This window comes from Podarcis raffonei, chromosome 10, assembly GCF_027172205.1.
Source record: "Podarcis raffonei isolate rPodRaf1 chromosome 10, rPodRaf1.pri, whole genome shotgun sequence".
NCBI classification, from domain to species: domain Eukaryota; kingdom Metazoa; phylum Chordata; class Lepidosauria; order Squamata; family Lacertidae; genus Podarcis; species Podarcis raffonei.
The window spans coordinates 37,276,275-37,304,118 of NC_070611.1; the positions used below are offsets into that span (position 1 = coordinate 37,276,275).

General features: G+C 41.1%; 1 protein-coding gene across 1 annotated transcript in view; it reads left to right on the top strand.

The window, feature by feature from the left end:
* The window catches only part of TMTC2 (transmembrane O-mannosyltransferase targeting cadherins 2), a 182,277-nt gene that overhangs the window by 94,028 nt on the left and 60,405 nt on the right, over positions 1–27,844 (top strand). The window contains exons 3-4 of the mRNA XM_053407294.1: positions 10,056–10,884; positions 22,203–22,317. Of these exons, the coding sequence (XP_053263269.1) occupies positions 10,056–10,884; positions 22,203–22,317 (944 nt within the window). The remainder of the gene's footprint in view (positions 1–10,055; positions 10,885–22,202; positions 22,318–27,844) is intronic.

Consider the following 27,844-nt stretch of genomic DNA (forward strand, 5'->3'; position numbering starts at 1 on the left):
TGTTTACCCCACTGTTCATCTAAAAAAATTCCTCTCCAGTAGCTTACAGCAATCAATAAAATACGCAGTCTAAAAGACATCGCACAATAGGAGAAGGATTTGGGAGGAAGCAAGGAGCAAACCAGCCTCCCCTTCCAGCAGGGAGGGGAGAAGGAAGCTCCATGATGTTGCTCCTACTCTGACCAAATGATGGGACTAGGGTGGTCTCCCCACCCACTCATCATGATCTTCTTGGGAGGCAGCCTCTCAAGCACATGACAGAGGCTTTGCAGTCCCATGTCATTTACAATCCTGACAAGTAAGCAATTCAAGGTGTGAGTGACAACATATTTTATAAGCAGGCTTCTGTAAGCCTGAAGGTTAGAACTGGGGATCAACAATGCTGGCTTCCATTTTTTTCTGCCCATTGGAAATATTGGCTGATCTAGACTAGGGGTCAGCAAACTTTTTCAGCAGGGGGCTGGTCCACTGTCCCTCAGACCTTGTGGGGGGCTGGACTATATTTTGGGGGGGAAATGAACAAATTCCTATGCCCCACAAATAACCCAGAGATGCGTTTTAAATAAAAGCACACATTCTATTCATGTAAAAACACCAGGCAGGCCCCACAAACAACCTAGATATGCATTTTAAATAAAAGCACACATTCTACTCATGTAAAAACACCAGGCAGGCCCCACAAACAACCTAGATATGCATTTTAAATAAAAGGACACATTCTACTCATGTAAAAACACAGATTCCCAGATCGTCTGTGGGCCGGATTTAGAAGGCGATTGGGCTGGATCCGGCCCCCGGGCCTTAGTTTGCCTACCCATGATCTAGACTCTGCCCCATTGCTGTCAGTTGCCAGCCTTCATTTTGCCTTGGAGCACTGCAGGTCCCTTAACACTTTGAAGGTGTGAGCTTGAGGTATTCTATTCAGTAAACTTTGCCCTGTTTTTTCTGGTATATGTAAATCTGGCACCAGCCTGCTTTTCTAAGACACAAAAGGGCCTTTACTTCAGCTGAAACTCAGCAAGGTGGGCATACATGTAACATAATATATCCTCTTCATATTTAGGGTGCTTTTAGTCTCTTCAAGAAGGTCTTTCACTCATTAAGGAGTTTCTATTATGATAACTTTGAGAGGAGGCTGCCGTCCTCAGCCTTCCCACTGAGTTGAAGTCTCATTATAAATTGTCTCTTTATGTTTCCAAAATGCTGGGTTCCCAAGCTTAGCTCATTAATGAGACAGGAATGTATTTCATAATGGCTGGCTTGTTGCACCAGAACCACACAGAGTAAAAAAGAATGTTGCAGTTTAATTCATTGGTGCTGGAAACACATTTGCACTTCAGCAAGCCTGCTAAAGAGAACCCGATGAAGATTGATTCCAACTCTCCCCCCTCCAAAAATGAAATTCAGTTACTTTTGTTTTTCCTGTGTTTCATCTGTATATCTACGTTTTTTAAAAAGTTTCCTTTTGACAAAATACATAGTAATTATTACTTTAAAAAAAAAACAATCCAGTGAAACTGAACTTTGTTTGAAGAATATGCTGTTTTTGAAACAGAAGGAAAAAAGAATGCTTTCAGCCACAAAGACCAAATTGCTTCACAGCTAAAACTGGTTCAGCCATAGTCTGCTCCCTGGCAGGAATGGCTAAATCTCTTACTTTAAAGCTAAACAAGATTACTCCAAAAGCTGGCATTCAAATAGCTTTTTGCGTAATGGCATAATAGGTTAGGGGTTCCTACAGTCTCCAGTGCAGAATCAACAATTGAACTCTTTAGGTGCTTAACATTCTAGAAGTTTACTTTAGAATTAGCTTGCCTTTAGAAGGCAAAAGACTGCTAAGTATTTGATTTCCTGACATTAGTTTAACAAAGAAGTCACTATGTCAGCTACAATACCATGAAATGGAATAAGCATTTCCTGTTCTATTCTCTCCACAAGGATCTCTGTCCCCCCCCCCACCCCTTCCTTTCACTTGATTGAGGCTACCATTTATCAATTGTAAAGTTTCTGATAGCTTTGTATGCTGAGGATCTAATGGCTATATTAAGAATGTTAAAATGTTTTGACCTATATAAGAGATTCAGAAGTATATCAAAAGAATTTTATGTCATTTTATAATTTCTTAAGTCTTAAAACAACATGCATTTAACAAATCTTCAGCTTTGGGAGGACTCTTCCTAACCCATGTCCAGCCCATCAAATTATTGTATTACATTTGCGGTAATTTACTGTTGCTTGAAGGTTTTGCACCTTTTTATAGTGAGCTTGCTGATAAATGGATTGTCAGATACTCATTACCCATAGCAAGAAAATGGTACTTGCTGCACATAATTTTAATTTGTTCCTTTCATTCTTCTTCTAATAGTGCTCCATTCCAATTTCCACTTAGTAGTATACATAGAAAGTTAATGGAAAAGCCAAACTCCAAAGCAGGAGAGTCAGAGAGAGAGAGAGGGTGAGACCAACACATGTAGTTTACATGATTTATAAGGCTAACCCTTGGTTTTTCTTACACTTGGGGTGGGCACATCATTGCTCCCACATGGGAGAAGTAACATTTCACCTGGGATACCCACTCTCTGGAACTTATCCTACAAGTTTTGTGCCTCAAAAAGGAAGGTGAAATCTCAGTAGCTGAGGCTCCCTGGGAATTTGGCATCAACATGGAAACTTAGATTTCTTTGAAGCTTGTTTTGTGTATGGTGCATTTTGCAGTCTGCTATTGGCTTATCCTTTAGCTGCAACCACCATGCATTGTTTAGCTCAGGGTTCTGTCAGTGGTTGAGGAAAAGCCTTTTCCATGGAGAATTCTCACATTTCTCAATGTGTAATATAAATTGCATTATCCTTACCCTAGATTGTCTCAGGGGAGTAGAAGTGTTCACCAACAATGTGAAATTTACGATTCCGTGAAGCTGCAGTCATGGGGGCTTCAGGCTGCTGATAATATTAATGTAAAAAAAAAAAAAAAGCCAGTAAAAGTTAATCCTAAAAGCAGCAATTTTAGAAAGATCGCATTGAGGATAACACTGTTTTACGAGACTGAGACGAATGATAAGCCTCAAAGAAAGAAGCTATGACAAGGCATCATGCGCTAAGATGAGGGTTGTTCAGCATCTGTAGCAATGCGCTTTCACAAACTGTGCCATGCCAAGAATTCAGAAACTACAAAGGTGGAAGAGATGTTTAAGGAAGGAAATGAACTCACACATCTATAAATGCATGGAACTCTTCGAGTAGCAAACTGCAGTCTCTAATATACTGCTAATACATTGCTCATGCATCTTTGTCGCTGGGAAGCCAAGCACAGACAAAACAGGGGATCCAATACAGCCAGTGAGAAAGACACCAAAGAAAAGAAAGGCCATCAGACAAATTGTTATTGTTCCCAATGGTTTTTGAAAACATTTATTTTTCATGGGAAAAGTTTACTAGACAAAACTTGAATACTGCAGGTAACCAAAGCAGACTGTGGTTCCAAGCAGCTCTCTCTCTCTCTCTCTCTCTCTCTCTCTCTCTCTCTCTTCCTATAGGAAATCAAGCATCCCACAGTTGCATCATAGGCAAATGAATGAGGCAGTGCCCCAATAACTTTTTGGAGTTAAATTTGCTGGTTTGCATGAGATGGGCATTAAATATAAGGAGAGTTAACAGCATGTTCAGGGTACCTTTCTATAGTAAAAGTGCAGTCCTATGTGTATGTACTTGAAAGTAAATCAGTGTGTTCAGTGGTGCTTACTCCTAGGTAAATTTACATCTGTTTGCAGCCAAAGTCCAAACTTGAGCCAGAGTTAAAATATATATTATTGGCTTGTAATAAAACCCTGGTCTGTCCCTAGTTAATATGAATAATGCAAATAGTTGCAAGAAGTACACTCTAGATGAGAGAATGTGGGCTGAAAACCATGTGCAAGTCAGCTACCAGGATCAACATGCTTCCTAACCTACATCCCATTGCTGACTAAGCACCATGGAGCCTAAGATTTGGTCTGTATGGTTCCTAGAGACTGGAAGCAGCCAATCTCCATACCAGGCAGAAGAAAGGGGAGAGCACTATAACATACTATGTTGCCATCAAAATCTATCATGTGGAAACTATTTGCAGCTTCCTCTATGCGATGAAAGTAATGTGTAGGCCAGCCGTATGAAACAGTTTATCATGTCATTCCTTCCCTCTTCCTCATCTCCTCAATTCAAACATAAAAGGGGATAAATCCATAGGCAGCAGCACATAAAAAGAGGAAATATAGATAATGCTGACTCAGTTGATGACTGGCAGGTACTTCAGCTGATTGGATTCCAGTTACATCTGGATAGCTTTTTCTGTCAATCCCAGAGCCAGCTTGCTATTTATACTACAAATAGAATTCAGTATTGGATGGTTTTCCACTGCTGGATTGTTAAAGCTGCTTAGACCTTCCAGAGGCTTAATTTGGGATTAAATGACATTTTGCTCATAAAATCCATTTAGTTAATTCGCTTGCAAAGTGTGTCCCCTCCTGCAGTTTTAATGTACTACTTATTTTTTCTTCTTCTGTTTGAAATAAAACATGCTTCTTGGCTTTGGGTTTGCTTTAGCAAGGCACTATTAGGTATTAATAATACTGCAAACAAATGAAAGACTTGGCATAATCATTTGAGCACATTTTGTAACTGCTTAACTCTTTTAGCAACATTTGAACATTTCTGCCTCATTTGTACGTTTTCTATACTACAGAAAATGGCAGACAAGAATCTACTGCTGCCGTAGTCCACTCAAAAGTCTGCAGTATGACCCCAGCATACAACATCTGCTGTTATATGCCATCGGATGCTTAACATAGCCTTCCCCCAATCTTGTGCCCTCCAGAAGTTATTGGATTCAAATTCCCTTAAGCCCCAGCCAGCATGGCAAATGGTCAGGAATTATGGAAGCTTGTAGCCTTTCTCAACCTTGGGTTCCCAGATGTTTTTGGCCTACAACTCCCATCATCCCTGACCACTGGTCCTGTGAGCTAGGGATCAAGGGAGTTGTAGGCCAAAAACATCTGGAGACCCAAGGTTGAGAACCACTGGAGCACATCTGAAAGGCACCAGGTGGTTTAGCACGTTTAAAAACCTACTGAACAAAGCAACATATCCATCAAACAAAATATAGCTGTGCTGATATCCTAGTGCCTTCAAAAAGCAGCCCATGTAATAACATCTCTCACTGTTCCTAAAAACTAGCTGCACTTTGGTTTGGAGACTCATTATTTCTACTTTTTTGGGAGCACAGCTTGCAATGTGTTTCCGTTTGCCTATGCTGTTTGCCCAGGGCACGTAGATATATAATGCTTTTGTTTGAACTTATTGTGAGCGCGTGGTATCTTCCAGAGACCCTGGTTTTTCTTGATTATTTTTAAAATAAATTCTAAGCACTGTACAAAATAGAAGCAACAACAGACAACTTAAACAAAACATTACAAAAATACACAGTAACATATAAAAATGTTACATTAATACAAAGTTACTATTATACATATGTAAATCAATAGCAGTTCATTCTCTTTTGGACTACCCTCCACTCTCAGCCTCCAAACAAACTCAGCTCATCCACAAAAAAGAAGAGTTCAGCAGACATCACCCTAATCTCTCACTAGAACCATAGCATTTTAGATTTGGAAGGGACCATGATGGTCATCTAGTCTAACCCCCTGCAATGCTGAAATCTTTTTGCCCAATGAGGGGCTCAAACCCATGACCCTGAGATTAAGTGTCTTGTGCTTTACTGACTGAGCTATCTAGACTTGCTTTTTATGGGCAGGCACAAGGTGCATGGCGCTTCCTCAGAATGCCCACAGCTGTGTCCTATTCAGCTGTACTCTCCACACATCGTTCCAGGTACAGCAAGTTGTTGAGTTTCCCAGGGGGTCCAAAGGATGGGAAACACCCTTGTGCACTCACAGTCCCCCCCCCCCCCCCCGTCCTCTCCTCTTTCTCCAGCTGCTCTATTTATGCTGGAAATGTATAGGCGTGTTACTAAAACTGTGATCTGATGGCTTTTTAAATATTTTAAGTTTAATTTTGTATAATTTTATTGGCTCCTGCAGATTTCTTCTCAGCCCTAAGCATTGTTAGGGTGCAGTTATAAATCTAAAAACAAAAACAAATATCTAGGCTTTCTTCAACACCGTTTTGATTTATACTTTTTTTGTGTACACAGTAGTAATATATGAAGACCCCTTAGAATTTATATGATAAAAATGTTGACACGTTGCTGAAGAATACATTTTCGAATACCTCTTTAGTATGGATAACAAATGGAGAATGATCCTTGATGTCCATGCCTCTCTCCACCACCAGATGTCAAGTGGATATTGTATGCAGTCACCTTTAGATGCATGAAGCTGAGGTTGCTGAGAGCTTTAGAAACTATAAAAAACCACTGTGGGTACTCTGAACCGCTTTAATAAAGTCCAAGTGACCCAGCTCTTCAGGAAGTGGCTTACCTTCTATAGTCTGTGCAAACAAAAAATTCTGAACATTTGTGTAATGCAGCCCAATTTATATTGGTTGAAGGCATTTATGTTCTTTTGAGATGTGTGGAAGGTTATATTTATTTATAAATGCCGGCATATACACCTCTTTGTAATGTGAGAATAGTCTTGTGTGTTGTTGAACCTTTTCTTGCTGCATGCCATGCTTTCAGATCTTCAGAGTGTGCTTCTTTGATGTTTGTTCCTAAAAGGATAAGGAAAGGGCAGAGGGAAATAATGCTTGCCTTCTGGAAACACCATATGTCACTGGATAAACGAGGACTTCACATTGACAAGGGCTACAGTGTGGGATAATCTGCTGCGGAATTTAATTCAGCAGTATTTATGGTAGAGGTGTGCAGTCGGAATCTGAGCAAAAGTATTGCATCATGCAATATATGGATTGGTTGGGTTTGGTGAATGTGCAAGACGATTCACTGATTGAAATGCCACACATGATCACTGTGCTTTTAATCAGATCTTTGGAAGAAAACCCCCCTGTGCACATTCGTTTTCTTTCCCAGAGGAAAATTATAGCTGATGAAGGGTTAGAGGATTTATGAGGGTGCCAAAGCATATGGCAGATGGGCTGGATTAGGACTCAGGAGTACAGTAATCCAAATCCTTGTTGCCAAGTATTATAAAGAACTCTGCCTCCTGCTGGGCTCTTCTAAATTTATAGCCTAAAAAGCAAGGGCTGCAGATACCGAAAATAAAAGTACTGTTTATAGAGCTGTTCCCTAAATTAATGTCTGGATAAACAACTCTTTTGACTTTTCCACTCCAATCATTATCCTACCCTCACTGAAATTTATTACAAAGCACCATGTTATGAGCTACTAAGAGTGGTGATGTGTTTGTAGGTTGTGTTTGGAAATGGTTTGAGATACGCACTGCCCACAATATTAGGTTTGACACTTCATAAAGCAGCTTGTTTTGATGTGAAGGCTGTCTTGATTGAGATCAGTGTCTTCCTGAGTCTGCATCATTCTTTGTCCCATCTCCACCCTGAAATCACCATTGGAATTTGTTTTTTTAAGGCTATGACTTCCATTCTTTTTGACAAAAGTGGATGAAATTTGCTTCCTCGGTCCATGTGGTTGGAAACAGTCCCACAAATCTACAATCCTATATTGTGAAGCATCAGGGAAAAGCATATAATAAAGGGATTCAACCTAAGCGTTAGTCAAGGGTGCCAACTTAAATAAAAAAAATTTGAGGGGTGGGGGGGAAGTAAGCCCTGCCCCACATAATCAACCACATGACTTGGCACACATAAACATCATTTAGAAGACATCAGGGGAGTTTTTAATGTGTGACATTTTAATGTATTCTTAATCTTTGTTGGAAGCAGCTCACAGTGGCTGGGAAAACCCAGCCAGATGGGCAGGGTACAAATAATAAATTATTATTATTATTGTTGTTGTTGTTGTTGTTGTTGTTATTTATTTGAATGGCAATGCCCATTAATTTTGGCAGGGTTCTAGAGCCCTTACGCCTCCTTCCCAAAGCTGGGCAAGTGCTTGCAGAACTTTGGGAAGTAGGTGAGTGGGTTCTAGGACCCTGCCAGAGCCCTCCTGACTCCTTCCCAAAGCCAAGTAAGGCACCCTCCACCTTGTGGGGTCTGGTTCCAGGGGTTCCAGGCTTTCCAGTTTTTGTGTATACACCTGGATCCTCAGAACCAAGCCCTGTATAGCTGAAGGAGCATCTCCACCCCCATCGCCCAGCCCAGACACTGAGACCCAGCTATGGGGGCCTTCTGGCAGTTCCCCCACTGCAAGAAGTGAAGTTACAGGGAACCTGCCCTGTGGAATGCCCTCCCATCAAATGTAAAACAGATAAATTACTATATGACTTTTAGAAGACATCTGAATGCAGCACAGTATTGGGAAGTTTTATGTTTTATTACATTTTTAATATTTTGTTGGGAGCCTCCCAGAGTGGCTAGGGCAGCCCAGTCAGATGGGCGGCATATAAATAATAAAATGATTATTATTATTACTTGTATTGGTTCCAATAGCTCCTTAGTATGTTCAGAATTCTCCGCCCCCGCTCCCCAAACTCACAACTTTCTGCACTTTCCTGACTTTTAGAAGAGCTTTTGTCAAGCAACATATGCCCTGCTGTTAGGGAAGGCAACTTTGTCACGTGCTTCCTGCCACCTTCACGCTTACATTGTTGGACTTGAAACTGCTTCTCTCTAGTTTTGCTACAGTTCTACAGTACGTGCATGCTGGAAAATGTGATATTCCTAGTTTCAGTATTGCATAAAATGGTCAATCACAGATGCACGTGTAACTTTTGCTAGTGCTGGCAGCAGGGTTACCAACGCATCTTTTGAGTTGTGGTTCCTTGGTAATTTTGCTAATTGTGCTCTGTATTGATTCCACAAGATATACTGTAGCAGCATATTCTAAAATATGCTGATTGTCAAAGTTTTCTCTTTCACAGTCTTCATTTAAGAATCTTGGGAGAGAAGCAGAAATTCTTAAGCATGGTGTATTTATGCATACTTTGTGGCTCATAACATTATCTTGTGTTATGGTTGGCATGCTAGAGATTATTAGGAAGGCTTCCAATCTAAAACTATGGAAAGCTCAGTGAACACCTAAGCAATATGGAAGCACTGAGGGTGATGGGGGGCATGCTAAAGCAATTTCTGCAATTTCAGATGCCAGAAAATCCACACGCAGAAACCAAATAATTGACCAAGATATACAGCATGAATATGATGAGCAGTTCAAACAAATGTCAAGCTATTACTGCCTACCATAAATAAACTAAAGGCATGCTTTAAAGTGCACTTGTTGTAGCTAGTTTGCTCGTGTCTTTGACCTTTGGACCCTGCATAGCAGCTCAGTATAGCTGAAATTGCTATTTTGAATGGAGCTCCAGATCGTCCCTGGAGGGAAAAAGAAATGGAAGAGAGAGAGAGAGAGAGAGAGAGAGAGAGCGAGAGAGCGAGAGAGCGCACTATGGGGAGGATTCTGGAGAGAAACAATTTTACCTGTCCTTTGAAAAAAAGTGTATTTGATGTCCAGGCCAAAGCAGAGACTGGAGTTAATGAATGGGAAAGGAGCGACAGATTTTCAGTATGCTGATTGCAACTGTATTATTACAAGTGTGAGTTTAGATTGCTGCTTGTGCAATTGAAATTCTGGTAGGTTCTTTGTGTAAGGCAAAAAGCAGATTAAGCAAAGTGTGATGAAATCACATGGCCATCTCATGCACATGCCAGATGCTCACATGCAGAATCAAATCATGCAAGTGGCCTAATTGCACCCACACCCACACACCCTGCAAAAAAGGTGGAAAATTTGCAAGATAAGACAGTATTTCTATTTTTATAACAGTGTAGCTTCTGGCTTACAACACAACCTTAGTGATGGACAAGCAATTCTATAAAAGCATTTAGACATAATAGATTGTACTGGAAAAGCTTGTAGGACTGTATAGTTTCTTTAGGTAAGGTTTTTAAAAGCTCACAGAAGCAACTTCAGAATCCCCAAAACCAAAATATGAATGTAATTTTATTTATTGTTCTTTTTTCCCTTTCAGCGGAAGAATTTACCCCTTCTTTTGAGCATTGGTTTATTGATCTTCTGGGGAGCTTTGCTACTAGGTCTTCGCTTTTATTGGATGGGGAACAAACCTCCCAGCTTTTCCAACTCTGACAACCCAGCAGCTGACTCGGAGAGTTTTCTAACACGAACCTTGACCTTTTTTTACCTGCCAACCAAAAATATTTGGCTATTGCTGTGCCCGGACACTCTTAGCTTTGATTGGTCCATGGATGCTGTGCCTCTTCTCAAAACAGTCAGTGACTGGAGGAACCTACACACAGTGGCCTTTTATGCTGGACTTCTCCTCCTTGCTTACACCGGTTTGAAAAGCTCCAGCAAAGAGAGAGAATGCAATGGGAAAAACGTAACAAATGGCAAGCAGAACACCAATGGCCATAACTGCCTATCAGAAATGGAGTATAAAAGCTTGGAGTTGAAGCCCAGCTTTGTATCTAAAGAAGAAAACGGCATTAACAAACATTTGCCGCAGAGACCGCAACTCCCCTCAACTGAGAATATTGTAGTTCTGTCTCTGTCCTTATTAATTGTGCCCTTTATTCCGGCCACAAACTTTTTTTTCTATGTAGGCTTTGTGATAGCAGAGCGTGTCTTGTATATACCTAGTATGGGCTTCTGCCTGCTGATCACTGTGGGCACCCGGGCCCTCTACATCAAAGCCCAAAAGCGCTTTCTGAAGAACTTGATTTTTTTTGCCACAGCTGCATTAATATTTTTCTATGGACTCAAGACTTTTGTCAGGAATGGGGACTGGCAGAATGAAGAGATGCTGTATAAGTCAGGGATAAAAGTAAATCCAGCTAAAGGTAATGTTCTCTATTTTGTTTTGTTATGTTAAAAAAACACCCACTGTCTATAATTCTGTTTTCTCTTTTTGGATTGAGTACTTAGGCTATGGATCCTACACGTGCATTTATGAACAGTTTAAATACACAAGTCGCAGGGGTCAGCAAACGTTTTCAGCAGGGGGCTGGTCCCTCAGACCTTGTGGGGGGCCAGACTATATTTTGGGGGGGAAATGAATGAATTCCTGTGCCCCACAAATAACCCAGAGATGCATTTCAAATAAAAGCACACATTTGACTCATGTAAAAACACCAGGCAAGCCCCACAAATAACCCAGAGATACATTTTAAATAAAAGGACACATTCTACTCATGTAAAAACACGCTGATTCCTGGACCTTCCGCTGGCTGGATTTAGAAGGCGATTGGGCTGGATCCGGCCCCCAGGCCTTAGTTTGCCTACCCATGCACTAGTGCATAGTAGCATACCATACAAATAGTACAATCATATAGAATATAGATTTGTTTTGATTCCATATTAAGAGGAATCATTTTAGCATGCAGTAAAAACAACCACAAAAATGTTTTGCAAACATTTTACATATCTAACAAACTATGCTATAATGGATTGTTACTTAATAAGCAATACAGACAGGCCCCCAGTTTACGCACTTACAATATGCGCACGGTCGTGTATACATGCATTGCACTGAACCTGGAAGTGACCCGGAGACATCAAAAAGAAAACACTGAAACATCACTAAAAGGGTGGGGTGGGGCAGGATAGGGTTGGGCAGAACGGGGGCGGAACAGGGTGTTTGCAGGCATTTTCAATGGGTTTTGATTATATGCGATTTCACTGATGCACATGGTTCTTTGGAACATAACCCCCATGTAACCCTCTGTCTGTATGAACATGTTTTACCTTTGTCTCTGATTCAGATATTTGAATCTATTTCCACAAGCGAAGAAAAGTTTGGTAATTAGTGGGGTGTCTAAAACCTGCGGATCAGATCAACTTTCCCCCCTTTTCTTGTTTTCCTTTGATTATGGCCAAACTTGAAACTTGAAAAAGACAGCCAACACAGACATTTAATATTAGTGGAACTGTCCTTTTGACATTTACGATGAAACATCAGTATTGTTACATAAACAGTGTGATTTATTCTCAGCTTCCCTGATGAAACATCTCTCTGTTGCATTTTCCAGGTATTTGAAATGTTAGGAAAATCTAACCTGTTAATAGCTGCATATCTGAACGAACAGCCTGTCTTTGTTTCACATGGTGTGTGGCCGCAGCAGTGCACCTGGGAAATTTAGGTTAGATTTAAGCAAATTCAAAATGGCTTGTATGTAAGAAACAGTATTATTTTCAAGCATACTGCAGGACTTGGATCTGCTGATTGCTATTTGTAGCAAAGCAAGCTACATTTAGCAATAAAGTTTTATAAATTGCAGCTTAAAAATGCAGACTAAGGGTGGAGAAATGGGTGCTGAGGTGCATAGTGTTATTATCCTGTTGTAAATAACAGTCCAGTATTTCAGAAACAAATGGATGGGAAGCAAAGATTGCCTTCCTTTGATGGGAAGAGGCTTTTTGTTGGAACCTTTGGGTTCAACCCATAATGTTTAGAAAGTTTATCCCCTATAGAAGAACTTCAGACCTCTGTATTAGTTTTCTGGCAACATTACTCATAACATCTGAAAGCATCATGAAATTATCTGGCACTCCTGAAACTAGAGTTACATAGCAAAATATGAGACAGATCAGATTCATAGAGGCTACCAAAGAGGCTCATAGAGGCTACCAAAACTTGGAAAAGTTCTCTTCTCTTCAGCTCTTTCACATTCCTAGTCACACTTCTTCATATCTACTTCCTGTGGTTCCATTATTATAGCAGTGGAAACAGCAAATATCTTATATGATGTACATGGAAGAATATAGTTCCTGCTGTTGTATATAGACACAACAACACAACAGTATGTTTTTCATGTCCATAAGGGATTTCAGACTATTGTGAAGGTAGCACTCAATTCTGAACAGTTTTGGCTGTTATGCAGAAGCAGGATCAGAGTAAGTGTGTGAGGTAGGCGAAAAACCAAGTGGCCGGTGCCAATTTGCTAATTGAGGAAAAACTCCTACCAGGCCCCTTGGGCAACCAAGGCGACCAACCAGAAGTCCATAGCAAGGTCAAGCACGAAGTGATAAACTAAAGGGAAGGATGGGTGGGTGACTCGTTGAAACCCGGCAGCACAATGAGGGGAAAGAGCTGCCGCGGCGGCATTTGAGCAGCTAAACCCCGCCCCTGAGCTTCCCTATGATTGGAAGACTGGGGAGCATGGCGCGGCAGCAATGATGGCAAGCAGGGGCCGGAACGCCCCCTGCGAAGTGCGGGAACGGCTCCAGATCACAACCCCTCCCCTCCGGGAGGAGGAGAGGCTTTACCGGAAAGGTGAGACTAAAAGAGCTACTCTTTGTAAGGTACAAACGACACACATGTCTCTAGCCTGCTTTCCTAAGTGAGACAGAGAGCCTGTGATAAAGATGGATAAGATAGGAATGCTTCCCCTCTCGCCATTCTCTCTTTCGCTTTCCCGATGGCCCACCCCTGTAGCCCTCGGTCCGTTCAGGCTGAAGTGCAGCAGACGAGGCAACCAAGAATGTGCAAGGTTGCCTATATGATTAGATTAGCCAACTTGATGCAGAAACTCAGCCCCAGAAAATGAGAAGTGGTGAGGGCCTCCCCTCAGGAGCACTAGCTGGGGCTAATGACTGTGTTCCCATTCTCATATGTAGGGATGCCTGAACAAAGCTTAGAGCAGCCTTTCTCAACCTGTGGGTCCTCAGATGTTGTTGAACTACAACTCCCATCACCCCTAGCTAGCAAGGCAGGAGCTCAGCGATGGTGGGAGTTGTAGTCCAACAACATCTGGGGACCCACAGGTTGAGAACCGCTGGCTTAGAGAATTATACATTTATTCAACTTCCATCTCATTTTATGAATCGCTTGCCATGAAACGCCCCCAAAGCAATTTTAACAATGAAAGGTGGCAGCTAGCCATGATAGCGATGCTGTGCCTCTCCAGTTGGGGGCAGCAATGTTTTTGATACCAGTTGCTGGAAACCACAAGAGGGGAGAGTTCCCTTGGGCTTGGGTCCTGCTTGCAGGTTTTCCACAGGCATCTGGTTGTCCACTGTGATAGCAGGATGGTGGACTAGGTCTGATCCAGCAGGCTCTCCTTGTGTTCTTATGAAAACCAACAGAAAAACAATTTTGCCTCCCATAGGGACTGGGATAAAAATCTTCGCTTTAAAAGGCTTGTTGAAAAAAGGAAGGCACTGAAGAAAACAGGAGAGACTGCAACAGGAGGAAGTGCCAAAGTGCAGGTGCTGCCACACCAAAAGTTGTTTGCCTATACAGTGGTACCTTGGGTTACATAGGCTTCAGGTTACACACTCCACTAATCCAGAAATAGTGCTTCAGGTTAAGAACTTTGCTTCAGGATAAGAACAGAAATCGTGCTCCGGCGGCACGGCGGCAGCAGGAGGCCCCATTAGCTAAAGTGGTGCTTCAGGTTAAGAACAGTTTCAGGTTAAGAACGGACCTCCGGAACGAATTAAGTACTTAACCCCGAGGTACCACTGTATCTTATAAAATGGACCTCCTAATAAAATGGAAAATGCAGAAGGCCCTCTTCTGCAAAGCGCAGTGATTGATTTGACATGTATGGGGTGACATTATTCATAGAATCATAGAACTGTAGGGTTGGAAGAGACCATGAGGAACATCTACTCCAAGTCCAGGCAGTGCAGGAATATTTTGCTGAACATGGGGCTCAAACCATGAACCTTGGGCTAAGAGTCTCATGCTTTACTGACTGAGCTATCAACAGATGTTATTTTTGGAACTTAATTTTCTAGGAGTTCTCATTAAAAGGGTTAAATAAACTGAAGATGTTTTTTGAAAGTGAGCTCTGAGAACAATTGGAGAAGTTCTGCAGAATACTGGTAGGTTCAGGATTACTTGAGAAACAGAAATAAAATAGTATAGCCCTTCCGATCGACAGGGCAGGTAGAGCACCATTTCATATTTATGTAGTTCGTGAGCAAAGTGAAAATGAGCTACTCCAAAATGCATAACACACAGTTTTGCTCACTTTCAGGGAAGGAAAGGATACCCAAGAGTACCAGCTGAAAGGAATGTTGTGCTGCTGCCTAAAATTCTCATATGCAAAGGCCAGTCTGTTTGACCCCAAGTTGGCAGGGAATCTGCCAGTCATTAACTGAGGGGAAGCTGTAGAGTAAAGATTGGGAAGATCACCTCTGCATGTCTGCCCATTTGCTTTTCTGGTATACTCAGGGTTTGGGGGCTTCGTTAATGTTATATTTAAATAACTCCAAATTAGTTGAGCCATGCCGCTTAACAGTGGCTTTCTTTGTTTTTGTTTTTAGAAGGATCAGGAGAAGAGTGGCTGTGGTTAATTAAGGTGAACTCTTCCTTCCTTAAGTAAAATTATTAGTAATAGTAATAGCAATTGTATTGTTTATACTCCACCCATCTGGCTGGGTTTCCCTGCCTGCAACTTTCTTTTGAATGTTTGAACAATGGTTTGCAGTTGATCTTAAGAGCTTAAGTTCAGACAATTGGCGTAAATTAATATAGGGTTGTGGATTGTATTGGCTGTACATACCTCTAAATTTCATTGTTTGTCTTATTTCAGACGGATATCTTACATCCTATAGGAAAGCAAATTCTAAACACTTGGCCAGGCTCCACTTGCTTCTCCTGGGAAAACCATTTTTATTTGCATACATACATCAGCTGTCATTTGCACAGCAAGACCCATGCACAGCTTATGCTGTGATGTTATAATGATATATTCTAATTGTTTTTTTCCTGGTGTAGCAAGTTGTAGGATTAGGCCATTGGTTCCAATTAAATAAACACATTCTAGTCTCTTCGGCCAGGGTGCTCTCAAATGCCTCTCAGATTTTGAAATACATTTTGTCAACACCTTCATGTCCTTTTGTCCTTTTGCGCATATCATATATGAACCAATGAATCTAGGAAGAAATCATAGGGATCATGGCAATACATTTTGGTGTCAACTATATAAGCTGCATTTGATTGAAGAAAGCTGTTATAACCACATTGTCAAAAGTTCTTGTAAAATCTATTTTCGTATTACTAAAATGAATTTCAGACTTGTGGAACAATTGACTAGTGTATACCAACTCCCATTGGTAGTGATTCCTAAATTCTTGAAATAAATTGAACAGTGACATTGAACAAACTATATTCATGACATTGCTAATGCAAAAAAGTATACCTTATGGACATTATAAGAAATATTGGTTGTCAGACTTGAGCTAGCATGAGCAATTGCAGATATTTGCTTGTATGTAAAATGAATGCATAAAACAGATTAATTTTGGAACTTGAGCTTGTAGAAAACATTTATTTATTAAGAAATGAGTTATAAGAGCATTTATTTTGGCGAGTTAAAACCTTGGCTTGCAGTAACAGAATTAATCTAAGAGATGCTGACAGATTTCTCATATTACATAAAATTCCAGATGCAGATAAATAAAGTGTATTTCAGAAAAGTGTATACAATTTTATACCTTTTGCTTTGCAGGGCACAAGATATTCCAAGGGCTTTGTTTCCTGAGTGCCCAGAAATAATGATGTTTTCAACTAGATTTTTAAAAAATGTTTCCTACACTTGATGGTAGTAGAACGCAGAATGTTGAACAGTACATTCCAGAAGGCCAGAGCAACACAAATGCCTAATATGTACTTGAATATGCTGTGGGATTAACAGTTCACTGTGATATGCAAATTTGAAATGATGATTCGGCTCTGCACTGATTCGCTCACCCCACCCCAGGAGATTTTGCAACTTGAAGGCAGTGAATTCAGGCTCACACAATGACATCCTGCCTTTTGAGGCACCTCCCCATGGTGATTTATTGAAAATTACTTTGCGAAGTGCAGGTACTTCTTCAGTGCGTCACAGAAGTGTTGATGATTATTAATATCAGTCAAGTGCTCAAGGGAAGATAAGAGGTTTTCAAGTACTTTTGACAGAGAACAGAAGCAACTGATGTGATTCACCTTGAAAACTATCTACAATATTAGACTATTTTTTGTTTTGAGGAGCTTCAGACATGAGAAAAGAGATGCTTTAGCTGCTGGTTTCAGGGGAATTGACACAAGCCCTAATGAAAGTAGCGGATGTTGCAGCGCAACTGAACCTAGTTGATGTGTGTTGTACATCTTTCTTTATGTTTTGCCACTGTAATTTATAGCATGCTATGAAAAGGTCTTTAGGAAATGGTGGTGAGGATTAGGAAAGGTGGTGCAGGATGATGTATAACACCAAACCTAATCTGTCATGGTCTAGGAATTTGATGCCCGTAAAAGTTTAATAACAAACAAAAAAGATATTGGATTTATTTCTAATCTTCTAAAACTTATAGGTGAATGGTGCTCATCAAAACTGTTCAGCTGAGAGCCTCTTTATATTGAACAGTCTCTGCCCCAGTGACAGAATAAGCTGTTCCACTGGCTATTGCATTTAGTGCTTCTGGTTGCTGATTTTGGCTGGTACCCTTAGTAGATATCTGTATAATAGGTAGCCACAGGGTTCCATCTTGTTCCCAGTGCTGCATATATGAAGTCACTGGGAAATGTCATTAGGAGATTCAGGGTAAAGTAACATCAGTGTTAGGGGACACAGATGGCACTGTGGTCTAAACCACTGAGCCTCTTGGGCTTCCCGATCAGAAGGTCGGTGGTTCGAATCCCTGCTATGGGGTGAGCTCCCATTGCTCGGTCCCAGCTCCTGCCAACCTAGCAGTTTGAAAGCACCCTAAAAAGTGCAAGTAGATAAATAGGTACCACTCCAGCAGGAAGGTAAATGGCGTTTCCGTGAGCTGCTCTGGTTTCGCCAGAAGCGGCTTAGTCATGCTGGCCACATGACCCGGAAAAATTGTCTGCGGACGAACGCTGGCTCCCTCGGCATGTAAAGCGAGATGAGCACCGCAACCCCAGAGTCGTCTGCAACTGGACTTAACTGTCAGGGGTCCTTTACTTCTTTTTTTAAACATCAGTGTTATCAGATATGTAGAATGTTGGTGTGCGTTTTAATCTGTTTTTGAACTTAGCACTGATTTTGCCTAGTTTTTGAATGTTTCAAGTAGTTCCTTTTAACTGTTTATAATTTTTTGCTGATAATCTTTTGAAATCAATCAGTATATAAATTTTAATAAATAAATAAACCATTTTGGTTTTTAAACATGGGTTGGCTAGAGTTGGTTGTAACCAAGAAACAATGGCAGTGGAAGTGCCCTCCTAACCATTGTAATGCGGCAATCAGGCCATAGGTGACTGCCATGATTATCTTCAGAATTGGAACAAAAGCCTGGTCCAGACTTGGTGCACAAACCATTTTGTGCTGGAAGTGGTGTGGCAGACATAAAAGGAGTGTATGCTTTGCTTTCAAATCATAATTGGAAACTATGGTTTGAGTTGAGTTTCCAAGTTTGGATTGGAAACAAATTTTTGTTTCTGCAAAATCATTGTTTGCCCAGTTTAGACAGTTTGGAAAACTGTGGTTTGTTCACACTAGAAAAAAGATAGAGGAGAGAACAGAGTTTGCATGGGAAGGAAAGGATGCATAAGCTTGAAGCTCACGATTTCACCGTGACCTCTGAACTAGGTCTACTGACATTTGTTCTGAAATCAATTTTGTCAGTATTCCTTTAATATACCACAGTGTTTCATGGTTATGTATGAAGTCAATTTTGAAGTAACTATGCTGCAGCTAAGTGTTCACTCTGAACAAAAATGAATTGAAAAGGAGCCAAGGCAGTAAAGACAGCTTCTGCAAACAATGGAAACAAAGAATTTTAAAGAGAAAGGATTGAACTGTTCCAGCCTTTAGATGGTCAGTGAATATGAAACAAGAGCCAAAACTGTTCTCTAATGCTGGAGGCATGTTTTCATAAATGGAAGTATTTTAAAGAGGAAATTTGCTTTGTCACGGAGGTATTTGTATTATTTTAAACTTGCTAATTTATGGCAACCATAGCGTTAGTGCTGAGTGATATAGGAAGAACATAAGGAATAAAACCCAGCAATATTCTAACCCTAAAGCACACATTAATAACAATATATCACCAACACCTAAACGTTTTAGAGCTTGTCTTGCTTAGTATGCATTTCCTTCCATTAAATGAAGAAAACTTAGAATCTGATACTGTGGTTTAATTAGCTGAGCACCTTTGGAAGTGGTTTTATCAGTGCCTTCTGTAGGCAGTCATCCAGACTGGGCATTTGTTGTGTTTGTCCCTGTTTAGGGTAAATGCATCTGTAACACAGGGACAAATACCTGCCCAGTCGTAATTCAACTCCACCCAGTATTCCACTTCTCAACCCCAAGTGTGTTTGTGAAATAGGAGCATATAGAGCATTACAGAGGAAATCCAACAATGCTCATTACATATATTTTTTTAACGTTTGTTTTCCAATGTGTATTAGGTACACACATAGCTCCCATTCCTGTAATCCAGCAAGTGGGGAGCCTATTGCTCTTCAGATGCTGTTGGATTCCAGTTTCCAGACCCATTCCCATTGCTGTCTAGAGGTGATGAAAGATGGGAGCAACATCTGGAGGCCACAGGTTCCCTATCCTCCTTCTCATCCTCATTGTACATTTTGACTCAGATTTGGAACCCATTGACTGTAATTTAGTTTTGGCCACTTGTTGAGTGCATATAGTGAAAGCTACTATTTCACATGTCTGGGCCTGCCAGATTTGATGTTTCTCAGTTACAATCAAATATTACAAGCCACTATTTAGCAAAAGTAATGAATAAGGTCTCACAACGTTGCCAAATTACTCATTCCAAAGAGACATAAAAAGTGTTCATTTTTCAATACATCACATATTCTCTTGCCCAAACAGAATGTGCTAATTTGGACGTTATTGCCATGTCCCATTTTCTGAAAAGCCATTCAGATAAAACGAGGGAGGGGATTCATTTCCTCCAGTAGATTGAAACTGACATTTTAGTGACTATCTCCACATTTTCTCCACATCCAAATATTTCAAAAGTACATTTATTGAGTGTTTTGAGTATTCTGAGATGTGTACGTTGACAGAAATATATTGTTGTTCTTACACCTTATTGCCTGGGATCCAAACAGCTACCTTAGGCAAGCCCAAGGCATTGCTTATGGCCAGTGGGATTTCCCTCTTTCAACAGCAGATTCCCAGGCTGTATTGGAAACAGTGGTTGAAAATGTAAGTTTCAAAAACAGCTTGACACTTGTCACGAGGGCCTGTCATTCATGAAACAGAAGACCAAATGCCCCCTTCAGGTATTTGAAGCCAATCGTGCTGTTCTTTCAATCTTAAACATTTTAGATAATGCTGCAGTTGTGTTTGTTTAACTTTATTGCGTATATGGTATCATAGGAAGCACTCTTCCTATGTGGTTTTGGTTGTGAAGTCTTTCTTTTTTCATTTAAATGCACTAATGAAAGGAAATATGAAATACTTCTGTGGTCTAAAGAAGCTTGTCCCATACTAGCATCTTAGCAATTTTACTTTGCAAAGCAAAGTAAAGTAAAGGACCCCTTATGGTGTCCTTGCTGCACTGGCTCCCGGTGGAGTACAGGGTCAGGTTTAAGGTGCTGGTTTTGACCTTTAAAGCCCTATGTGGCTTAGGACCCTCGCGCCTATGGGACCGCCTCTTCTAGTATGCCCCGCGGAGGACCTTAAGGTCCATAAATAACAACACTTTGGAGGTCCTGAGCCTCAAGGAGCTTAGATTGGTCTCAACTAGGTCCAGGGCCTTTTCAGCACTGGCCCCGACTTGGTGGAGCGCTCTGTCACAAGAGACCAGGGCCCTGCGGGATTTGACATCTTTCCGCAGGACCTGCAAGATGGAGCTGTTCTGCCTGGCCTTCGGCTTGGACTCGCTCTGACCCCTTATATGGGATTTGCTATATAAATTTTCCCTTGGCTTTTTTGCTCGCCCATGTAGGACCAGCATGGATAGCTGGCTTGGGTGAATACCTGGTGTTTCCTCCCTTTATGGTCTTGATTTATGGGCTACTACTGAAATGAGACTGCATTTTAAACTGTATTTTAAGCCGTATTTTAATTTACTGTCCCCCCCAGTACGTTTTATTGTAATTTATATTTGGTTGTAGCCGCCCTGAGCCTGGCCCTGGCCGGGGAGGGCGGGGTATAAATAATTTATTTATTTATTATTATTATGTTTGTGATACACGTGAGTGTATCTATTGTCCATTATTTAATACTGCCTCTGCCAGTCAGTTACTAGCCTAGTGCTCTTAAGACATTGATGCACCTGCCTGAATTGGAAGATATAAATGTTGGAGCTGAACTACAGTATATGAAGCTACACAGAATGTTGAGAGTCAGTCTAAAAATATATAGGAAAATGATGCAGAGAATGTTGCATTCTGCAAAGGAGAATCCCTTGATTTTGACCAAGCCATGGATATCCCTATAATTCCCCTCCCTCCATCTTCTATTTCTTTATTTCCTAGCGACTTGGGCAGAATCAATAATGTTCTTGTCTTCTGTTGCCCAGATCCGATAACTTGAACTTTACCGTTTCACACCGTAACACAAATGTTGTAGGGACATCTACCCACTTGTTCACAAATCTATGTTTCATTTGTCTATTCTTGCATACCAGTGTACTTCAGTTGTTCACATGGTAATGCTCCCTGATCCATCTACTTGTCTATTGATTTCAAGCATACCTATGATACGGTAATTGCTTTTATGTCCCATTGAAATCCTGATTGTTTATGTCCTGCCTCTGAAGGTGAGTTTTGCTGAATAGAAGTCATTTATAAATAAAACAGTATAAAAGTGCCCATGCTACAAAGCTGATGCTCTTGAAGTCTGCTATCTCCAGGGGAATTTCCTCTTGTGTTATCCGAGGCCTGTGCAGGCTGCATGATACAATTGCTGTGCCTCACTTGTTTGTTTCCTCTCAACTTTCAGCATTCCAGTGTTGCTCCTGATCCTACCAACAGATGACTTTTTCCCAATATATATGCACTCTGGGGATTAAACTGTAGAGCATGCATATTGTTGTTGCTAATAGAAGAAACAATGCAGTATAATAAAAAGAGAGGATGTTTTCTTCTGCTGCTCCAGGATGGAGAAAAGAAAAGAGAGAGTTGTGTGGGTTTTTCTCCCTGAGGTCCTTCTTGATCTTCAGGTACTACATTCCATATAATTGGATTGTCTCTCTCTCTGAATACTGCTTTTCTCTCTCTCGACAGCATGGGGTAACCTTGGAAATGTTCTGAAGAGTCAGAGCAAGATTTCTGAAGCTGAAAGCGCCTATAGGAATGCCTTGTACTACCGCAGCAACATGGCTGATATGCTTTATAATTTGTAAGTATGCATGGCTTTCCTTATGCTATTTTCATCTGCAAAGCCTGGTTGTGAATGAGGCCATTTATTTGGCTTCTGGAAATGGAGATGATATTTAGCTGTTGTTTTTTCTGCCTCTGCCCCCTTGCCCTTTCATTCATCATACTTCAAACTCAGATAGACAGGGTTCCTTCTGTTCTCCACATTTATCAGATCATCATGTATTTCAACTCTGTTCTGCGGTGAGTAGTAGAAGTTGATTTCCCTAAAGATCTGGTGTGCTGCTGCTGTGTCTCTGAATAGGCCCTTGCCTGTGTCCCAGCCCCTCCCCAACAAAGAGACCGTTCACTAGTATTTCTCAGCATGCCCAAAAATCCTGAAGCAGTACAACTTTGCCTGTCAGCTTGAGTTAGGGAATCAACAATTATAGCCATTTCTCTTTGACACCCATCCTCCATGTTCTGGGGATCTCCTGTTTAGACCACTGTGTTGCAATCTGCATGGAGCTATCTTTAGAAAATGACTTGGAAGTTCAAGGTTAATGCAGTATTCTTGTAGCGAGCCTTCTAACAGTGGTGGAATTCAGAGAGAATACAATACCATATTTAGTTCATCTGAAATACTTTCCTATATAGTACTCCCGAGCCCAATTTTACCCCACTAGCGCTTAACTTTAAAGCCCAAAATGGCCTGGATCAGAGTCATGTTTCCCACAAATATATTTGTACTAAAAGTGGTTCACAGAACCTTTGGGAATGCATTCCTCCATCATTTATCCCTGCTGTGTGATATCTGTTGGGAATCTGTTCTGCGTTCTATATGCTGCACAGTGAAGTTGTTGAGGTTAAGGAGAGTTTTCTGCCTTGTCACACCGATATGATGAAATTCATTCCTGAAAGAACCTGTCAACCTCCTTAATCAGTTTGTGTTATGAGAAGACTTTTTGAAGGCATCTTTGAGTATCTCTGGATAGGAAGGCTCTTGGTAAATACAAAGGGTGGTATTCAACTTACTTTCATTCCGAGCAGACCCATTGAAATTGATGAACCCAACTTAGTCATGATCATTCATTTCAATAGGACTATTCTGAGTAAAAGTTTGTAAACAATGTGTGTGGTGTGTGCAGTGCTATATATGTTGGTGCTAGGATTATTTAGAATCACTGCAGCCTTAACTAGCTAGATACAGTCAGCCCCCTAGTCTGCCTTGCCTGTCCAAAAAGTTACCACTTGCTTAGTCAGGCCACTTAAGTTGTACCATATGGCACCTTCCTGTCTTCTTTGTTGTGGTACATATGAATTAATGTGAAATGAAATTAGAATACAGCTTCAGAATATACCTTTCTCCGTAACAACCATTGCTTTACAAAAAAATTGTTTGGTGGTAATGTGTAATTGATAAATTAATCTTCATAACAACACCTGTTTAGGAATTGGAAGCTCATTTTCTAATATGCTGTAGAGATCAAGAAATGTGTAATGAAGAGTAAGTTTTGCAAATAAAAAGCATAAGATCAAACATGAACATTTCTAAAAGCAGGCTTATTGAAGCAATTGTTCGTGCTCTCTTTTCTGAAGCCAGGCTTAATGCAGAATTGCAAGAAGAACTGTAATGGTGCATAAATGTTTGACTTCTTCGGTATAAAAGTACAGTGCATGCACGCACGCATGCACACATGCACACACACACACACACGTTGTGGTCTTCATATCTTCCAGTGAAGATAACACTACTTCCAGCTACTGCCCACAACAGTCATCATGATTTCACTCCTATGTAATGTCTGTTAGTTTCCATCTACGTATATTCATTGAGAAGCCTGTACATATGCCAGCCTCCAGATGCATGAACCCATTTGAATATACTGATTTGGTCACGAATGCTGCATTTTGATGGTATTGTTTATATGGTGCTTTATATATGTATATGGATATAGGATGTGACAAGATCATTAGCATTCTGACCATTATCAAATTTTTATAAATTGCACTGAATTGTTGTTGTTGTTCTTGCTGCTGTTTGGTAATTGATGGACAGAAGATAAATCTTTTAAATAAAATACTTTTTGGGAATTTGGTTATACTGAACCCAGGCATGCTGTATCAGTTGTTATCTGTCAACTGATACATTCATATTTCAGTGTGTTTTTAATTGTTTCCCCTTCCCAAATTCATTCCTAGTACATATTTCTCAGAGCATTAGCTAATTTGCCTTATACTGAATGAACCCTTGTTTTCAACCAACACTTCCAGAGATTTATAGATGGTGAGTTACTACCTACCTTTAAGTCCTTTGGCTGATGTTAGAGGATGGCTAAACCCCGAATTCTTTGCCAAATGCCAATTATGCAGGAATCAATGATTTTCAGCTTAATCTGTCATTTAACTTTTATAAATCTCCTCTGCAGAGATTTATGACAGTGCCCCTCATTTGTTATCTTGGCAAGTGCCTTTAAGATATGCCTATCTCTTCAGTATCTCTTTTTGAAAAGACAGAAGAGAAGTGGCTCTCTACAATATCTGAATCCTGCATATTTGCGACTGGATCCAGGAATTAAGAGGTGAAACACAAGTGATGGGTTGAACTATCACCACATTTTATTTAAACTACATATGCATGGGAAAATGAGAAGAGTAGGAAAGCGATCTTAACTTCAGCTTTTGGTGAGCCAAATCTTGCCCATTCTAAGGGACAGGAGAAGGCATTCCTCTCCCAGGCCCCCAAACTCTGAGCAGGTGCACAGATAAGCCTTAAGAATGCTCTGTATCCAAGTCCAAGTGCCTTATAGCCCAGAGAGTACTGAAGTGTGCTCACCTGTTACCTTAGCTAACCATAACCTTTCCCACACTTCCCTGCCAGCTTAACCATGAAATCATATTGACCATATCAACCTATTGAACAGCACCTACTCCTAAACACCTATCTTCTCTGAATCCAGTAGGCAAAGAAAGAAAGAAAAAACTCTGCTGTTCCAAATGTGCAGGCAAGGAAGAAATTCCTACGCAGCCCTGAAACAACTAGTAAAGGTAAAGGGTAAAGGGACCCCTGACCATTAGGTCTAGTCGCGGCCAACTCTGGGGTTGCGGCGCTCATCTCACTTTATTGGCCGAGGGAGCCGCAGTACAGCTTCCGAGTCATGTGGCCATCATGACTAAGCTGCTTCTGGCGAACCAGAGCAGTGCACGGAAACGCCGTTTACCTTCCCGCCAGAGTGGTACCTATTTATCTACTTGCACTGTGTGCTTTCGAACTGCTAGGTTGGCAGGAGCAGGGACCGAGCAACGGGAGCTCACCCCGTCGTGGGGATTCGAACCACCGACCTTCTGATCAGCAAGTCCTAGGCTCTATGGTTTAACCCACAGCGCCACCCGCGTCCCATGAAACAACTGGTAGACCTATATTAAAACAGAAGGGGGTTGGGGAGATGTGAAGAATGGCCCAGAGAGTCCCTTAGGGGTATAACCAAGGCTACTAAATCCTCTCCTCCCCCCCGCCCAACATGGGTGCTGGCATATGTGCGCATGCCAAGCAACCTTGTCTCCCATCTTCCAGGGCTGGCCGCAACAATGCTCCTAGATGTAACATTCCACAACAGGTGGGAGCAAACATCTCTTAGCCCTGATGTGCCTGTGGCCAGTTAATAATATCACAGCAAGACCTTTTACTTTTAATATTTTTAAAAATGTATTTGCATCTTTAGCTGTTGAAGATGCTCTTTGGCATTCCTGAGCCAAGTTTTATGTGCTCTTCAATTTACCTTGTGTAAATTACACTTCCATTGTTTTTAAAGGATTTGTTTTTAATAACACCAGATCTCGGTCTCACTGTGTCTTCATTTGTGTCCTGGGGCAACTGGCTGTTTCCAAAGATGCAACAGAAACCTGTGGTTTATAAAAACAATAGTAGAATTGCCATGGGCAATAGTTAGCTGGCAAGCTGCCACAGGAAAAGGAAACATGTCTTGCTAATATATGTAACTTCAGTGTTTATGTTTATCAGGAACTACACAAACTAAATCTTCAGGGGAAATTGTGGACACACTTCATGAAATTAAGATTTTAAATTCTGTTGTGTCTGACTTGCCTTCCATCTTAGTGAGCAATGTGCAGCCAAAGGTATCCTTGAATTTTCTACTAGAGCAGCTTGCACACAATGAATGGGCAAGGCAATTTTGAAACGAAATACAATTTTCAAGTGTAGCCATGTGAGTGGGTACAGGAAAAAGTTTCAGTAAACTTCCTGCTGTGTGTGCAGTGCTTCCCTGCATAATCATGTAACTTGTGCAAATTGGCCACCTTAATGCTATCCTAGAAGGTGATAGACTTCTCAGTTTGGAATGCTCTGGCAAGTAGCCGTGCTTCAATTTTCTAAATTTGTATACACACCATTTATTTTGCCTACAAACTGTGTATTCTGAACTGGAAACTCAAAGTGCATGGTTATAGCAAGCTGCAAACCAAGCATATTTTTTACAGATATCTAGCCATGAGGATCTGTCACAAAATTGACCCTTTGATTTGAAAACAGTCTGAGCCAGCCTGTTAGCTTTGGATTATAATTATTGGCTTATCTACCTCCAGAGGCTTTTGCAAATTTGGAATATATAGTACTTGGGTTTAATACTACTTTTATAGAAAGAAAAGTGGATGAAAGAGGAAAAATAATGATACCCATATTGTGTTGCGCAGGATACAAAGTAAGCCACAGCAAATTCATCACCAGTGCAAACAAAACACAACCAATCTTTAACCATAGTTAAGGGGTTGGGGGCAGGCATGGGAACATATATTATCTCCCCTACCCCTGCTCCTTCAAAGCATGATTCCCAGCCCCTTCTGCACCCTCCTGCCAGCCTTAACTACCACTGACCATGCTTATATAGTGTTGTTGCCAATTTTCTGAATTGAATGGATTTTGAAGTGACCCTCCCCCAGGTTGAAAACAATGGTCTTTTTACGAGGTGAACCAAAAATGCCTTTTAATTTTGGCTTGGTCTGTAAATACACTCAGCCTTATTCCAGACTACCTCTGCCCTCTTGTATTCTAGCAGCAGCAGCAGCAGCAGCAGCCAGGAAGAGGGAAGCTGTTTCTTGGGTCACGGTTAGGTCATAAAGCCATACCAACAGGGTGTAGGTCTATAGATCGCCAGGGGTTCTGGGCCCTTAGAAAGGGATGGAGAAGAGGCCAACAGTGAGAGAGCTTTCCTTGCAAATCGTTTACCTCCTTACCCCTCTTGCTTGGTAAGTTTGCTAAAAGCATCCATGTTCTGATATTTTCCCGAACATGCAATGTTTAAATGTGAGGATGAGGGTGTGGCACTCATGCAAGCCCCACCCAAACACCCCTGTTTGAATTCCCTTTGAGCTTCCACTGTTGAGTGGGCAACATACATAGGGGTGCTGGTGATTATTCTCTTGAATGGGAGTGGAACACCTTGGAAGATGGGTAACGTTGCTTGATTCGTGTCCCTGATTGCTAAGAGGGTTCTACTGGGGTTTAAGTGAATACAAGTAAAAATGTGTTGCAAGTCTTCCCTGTTCAAAGCAGA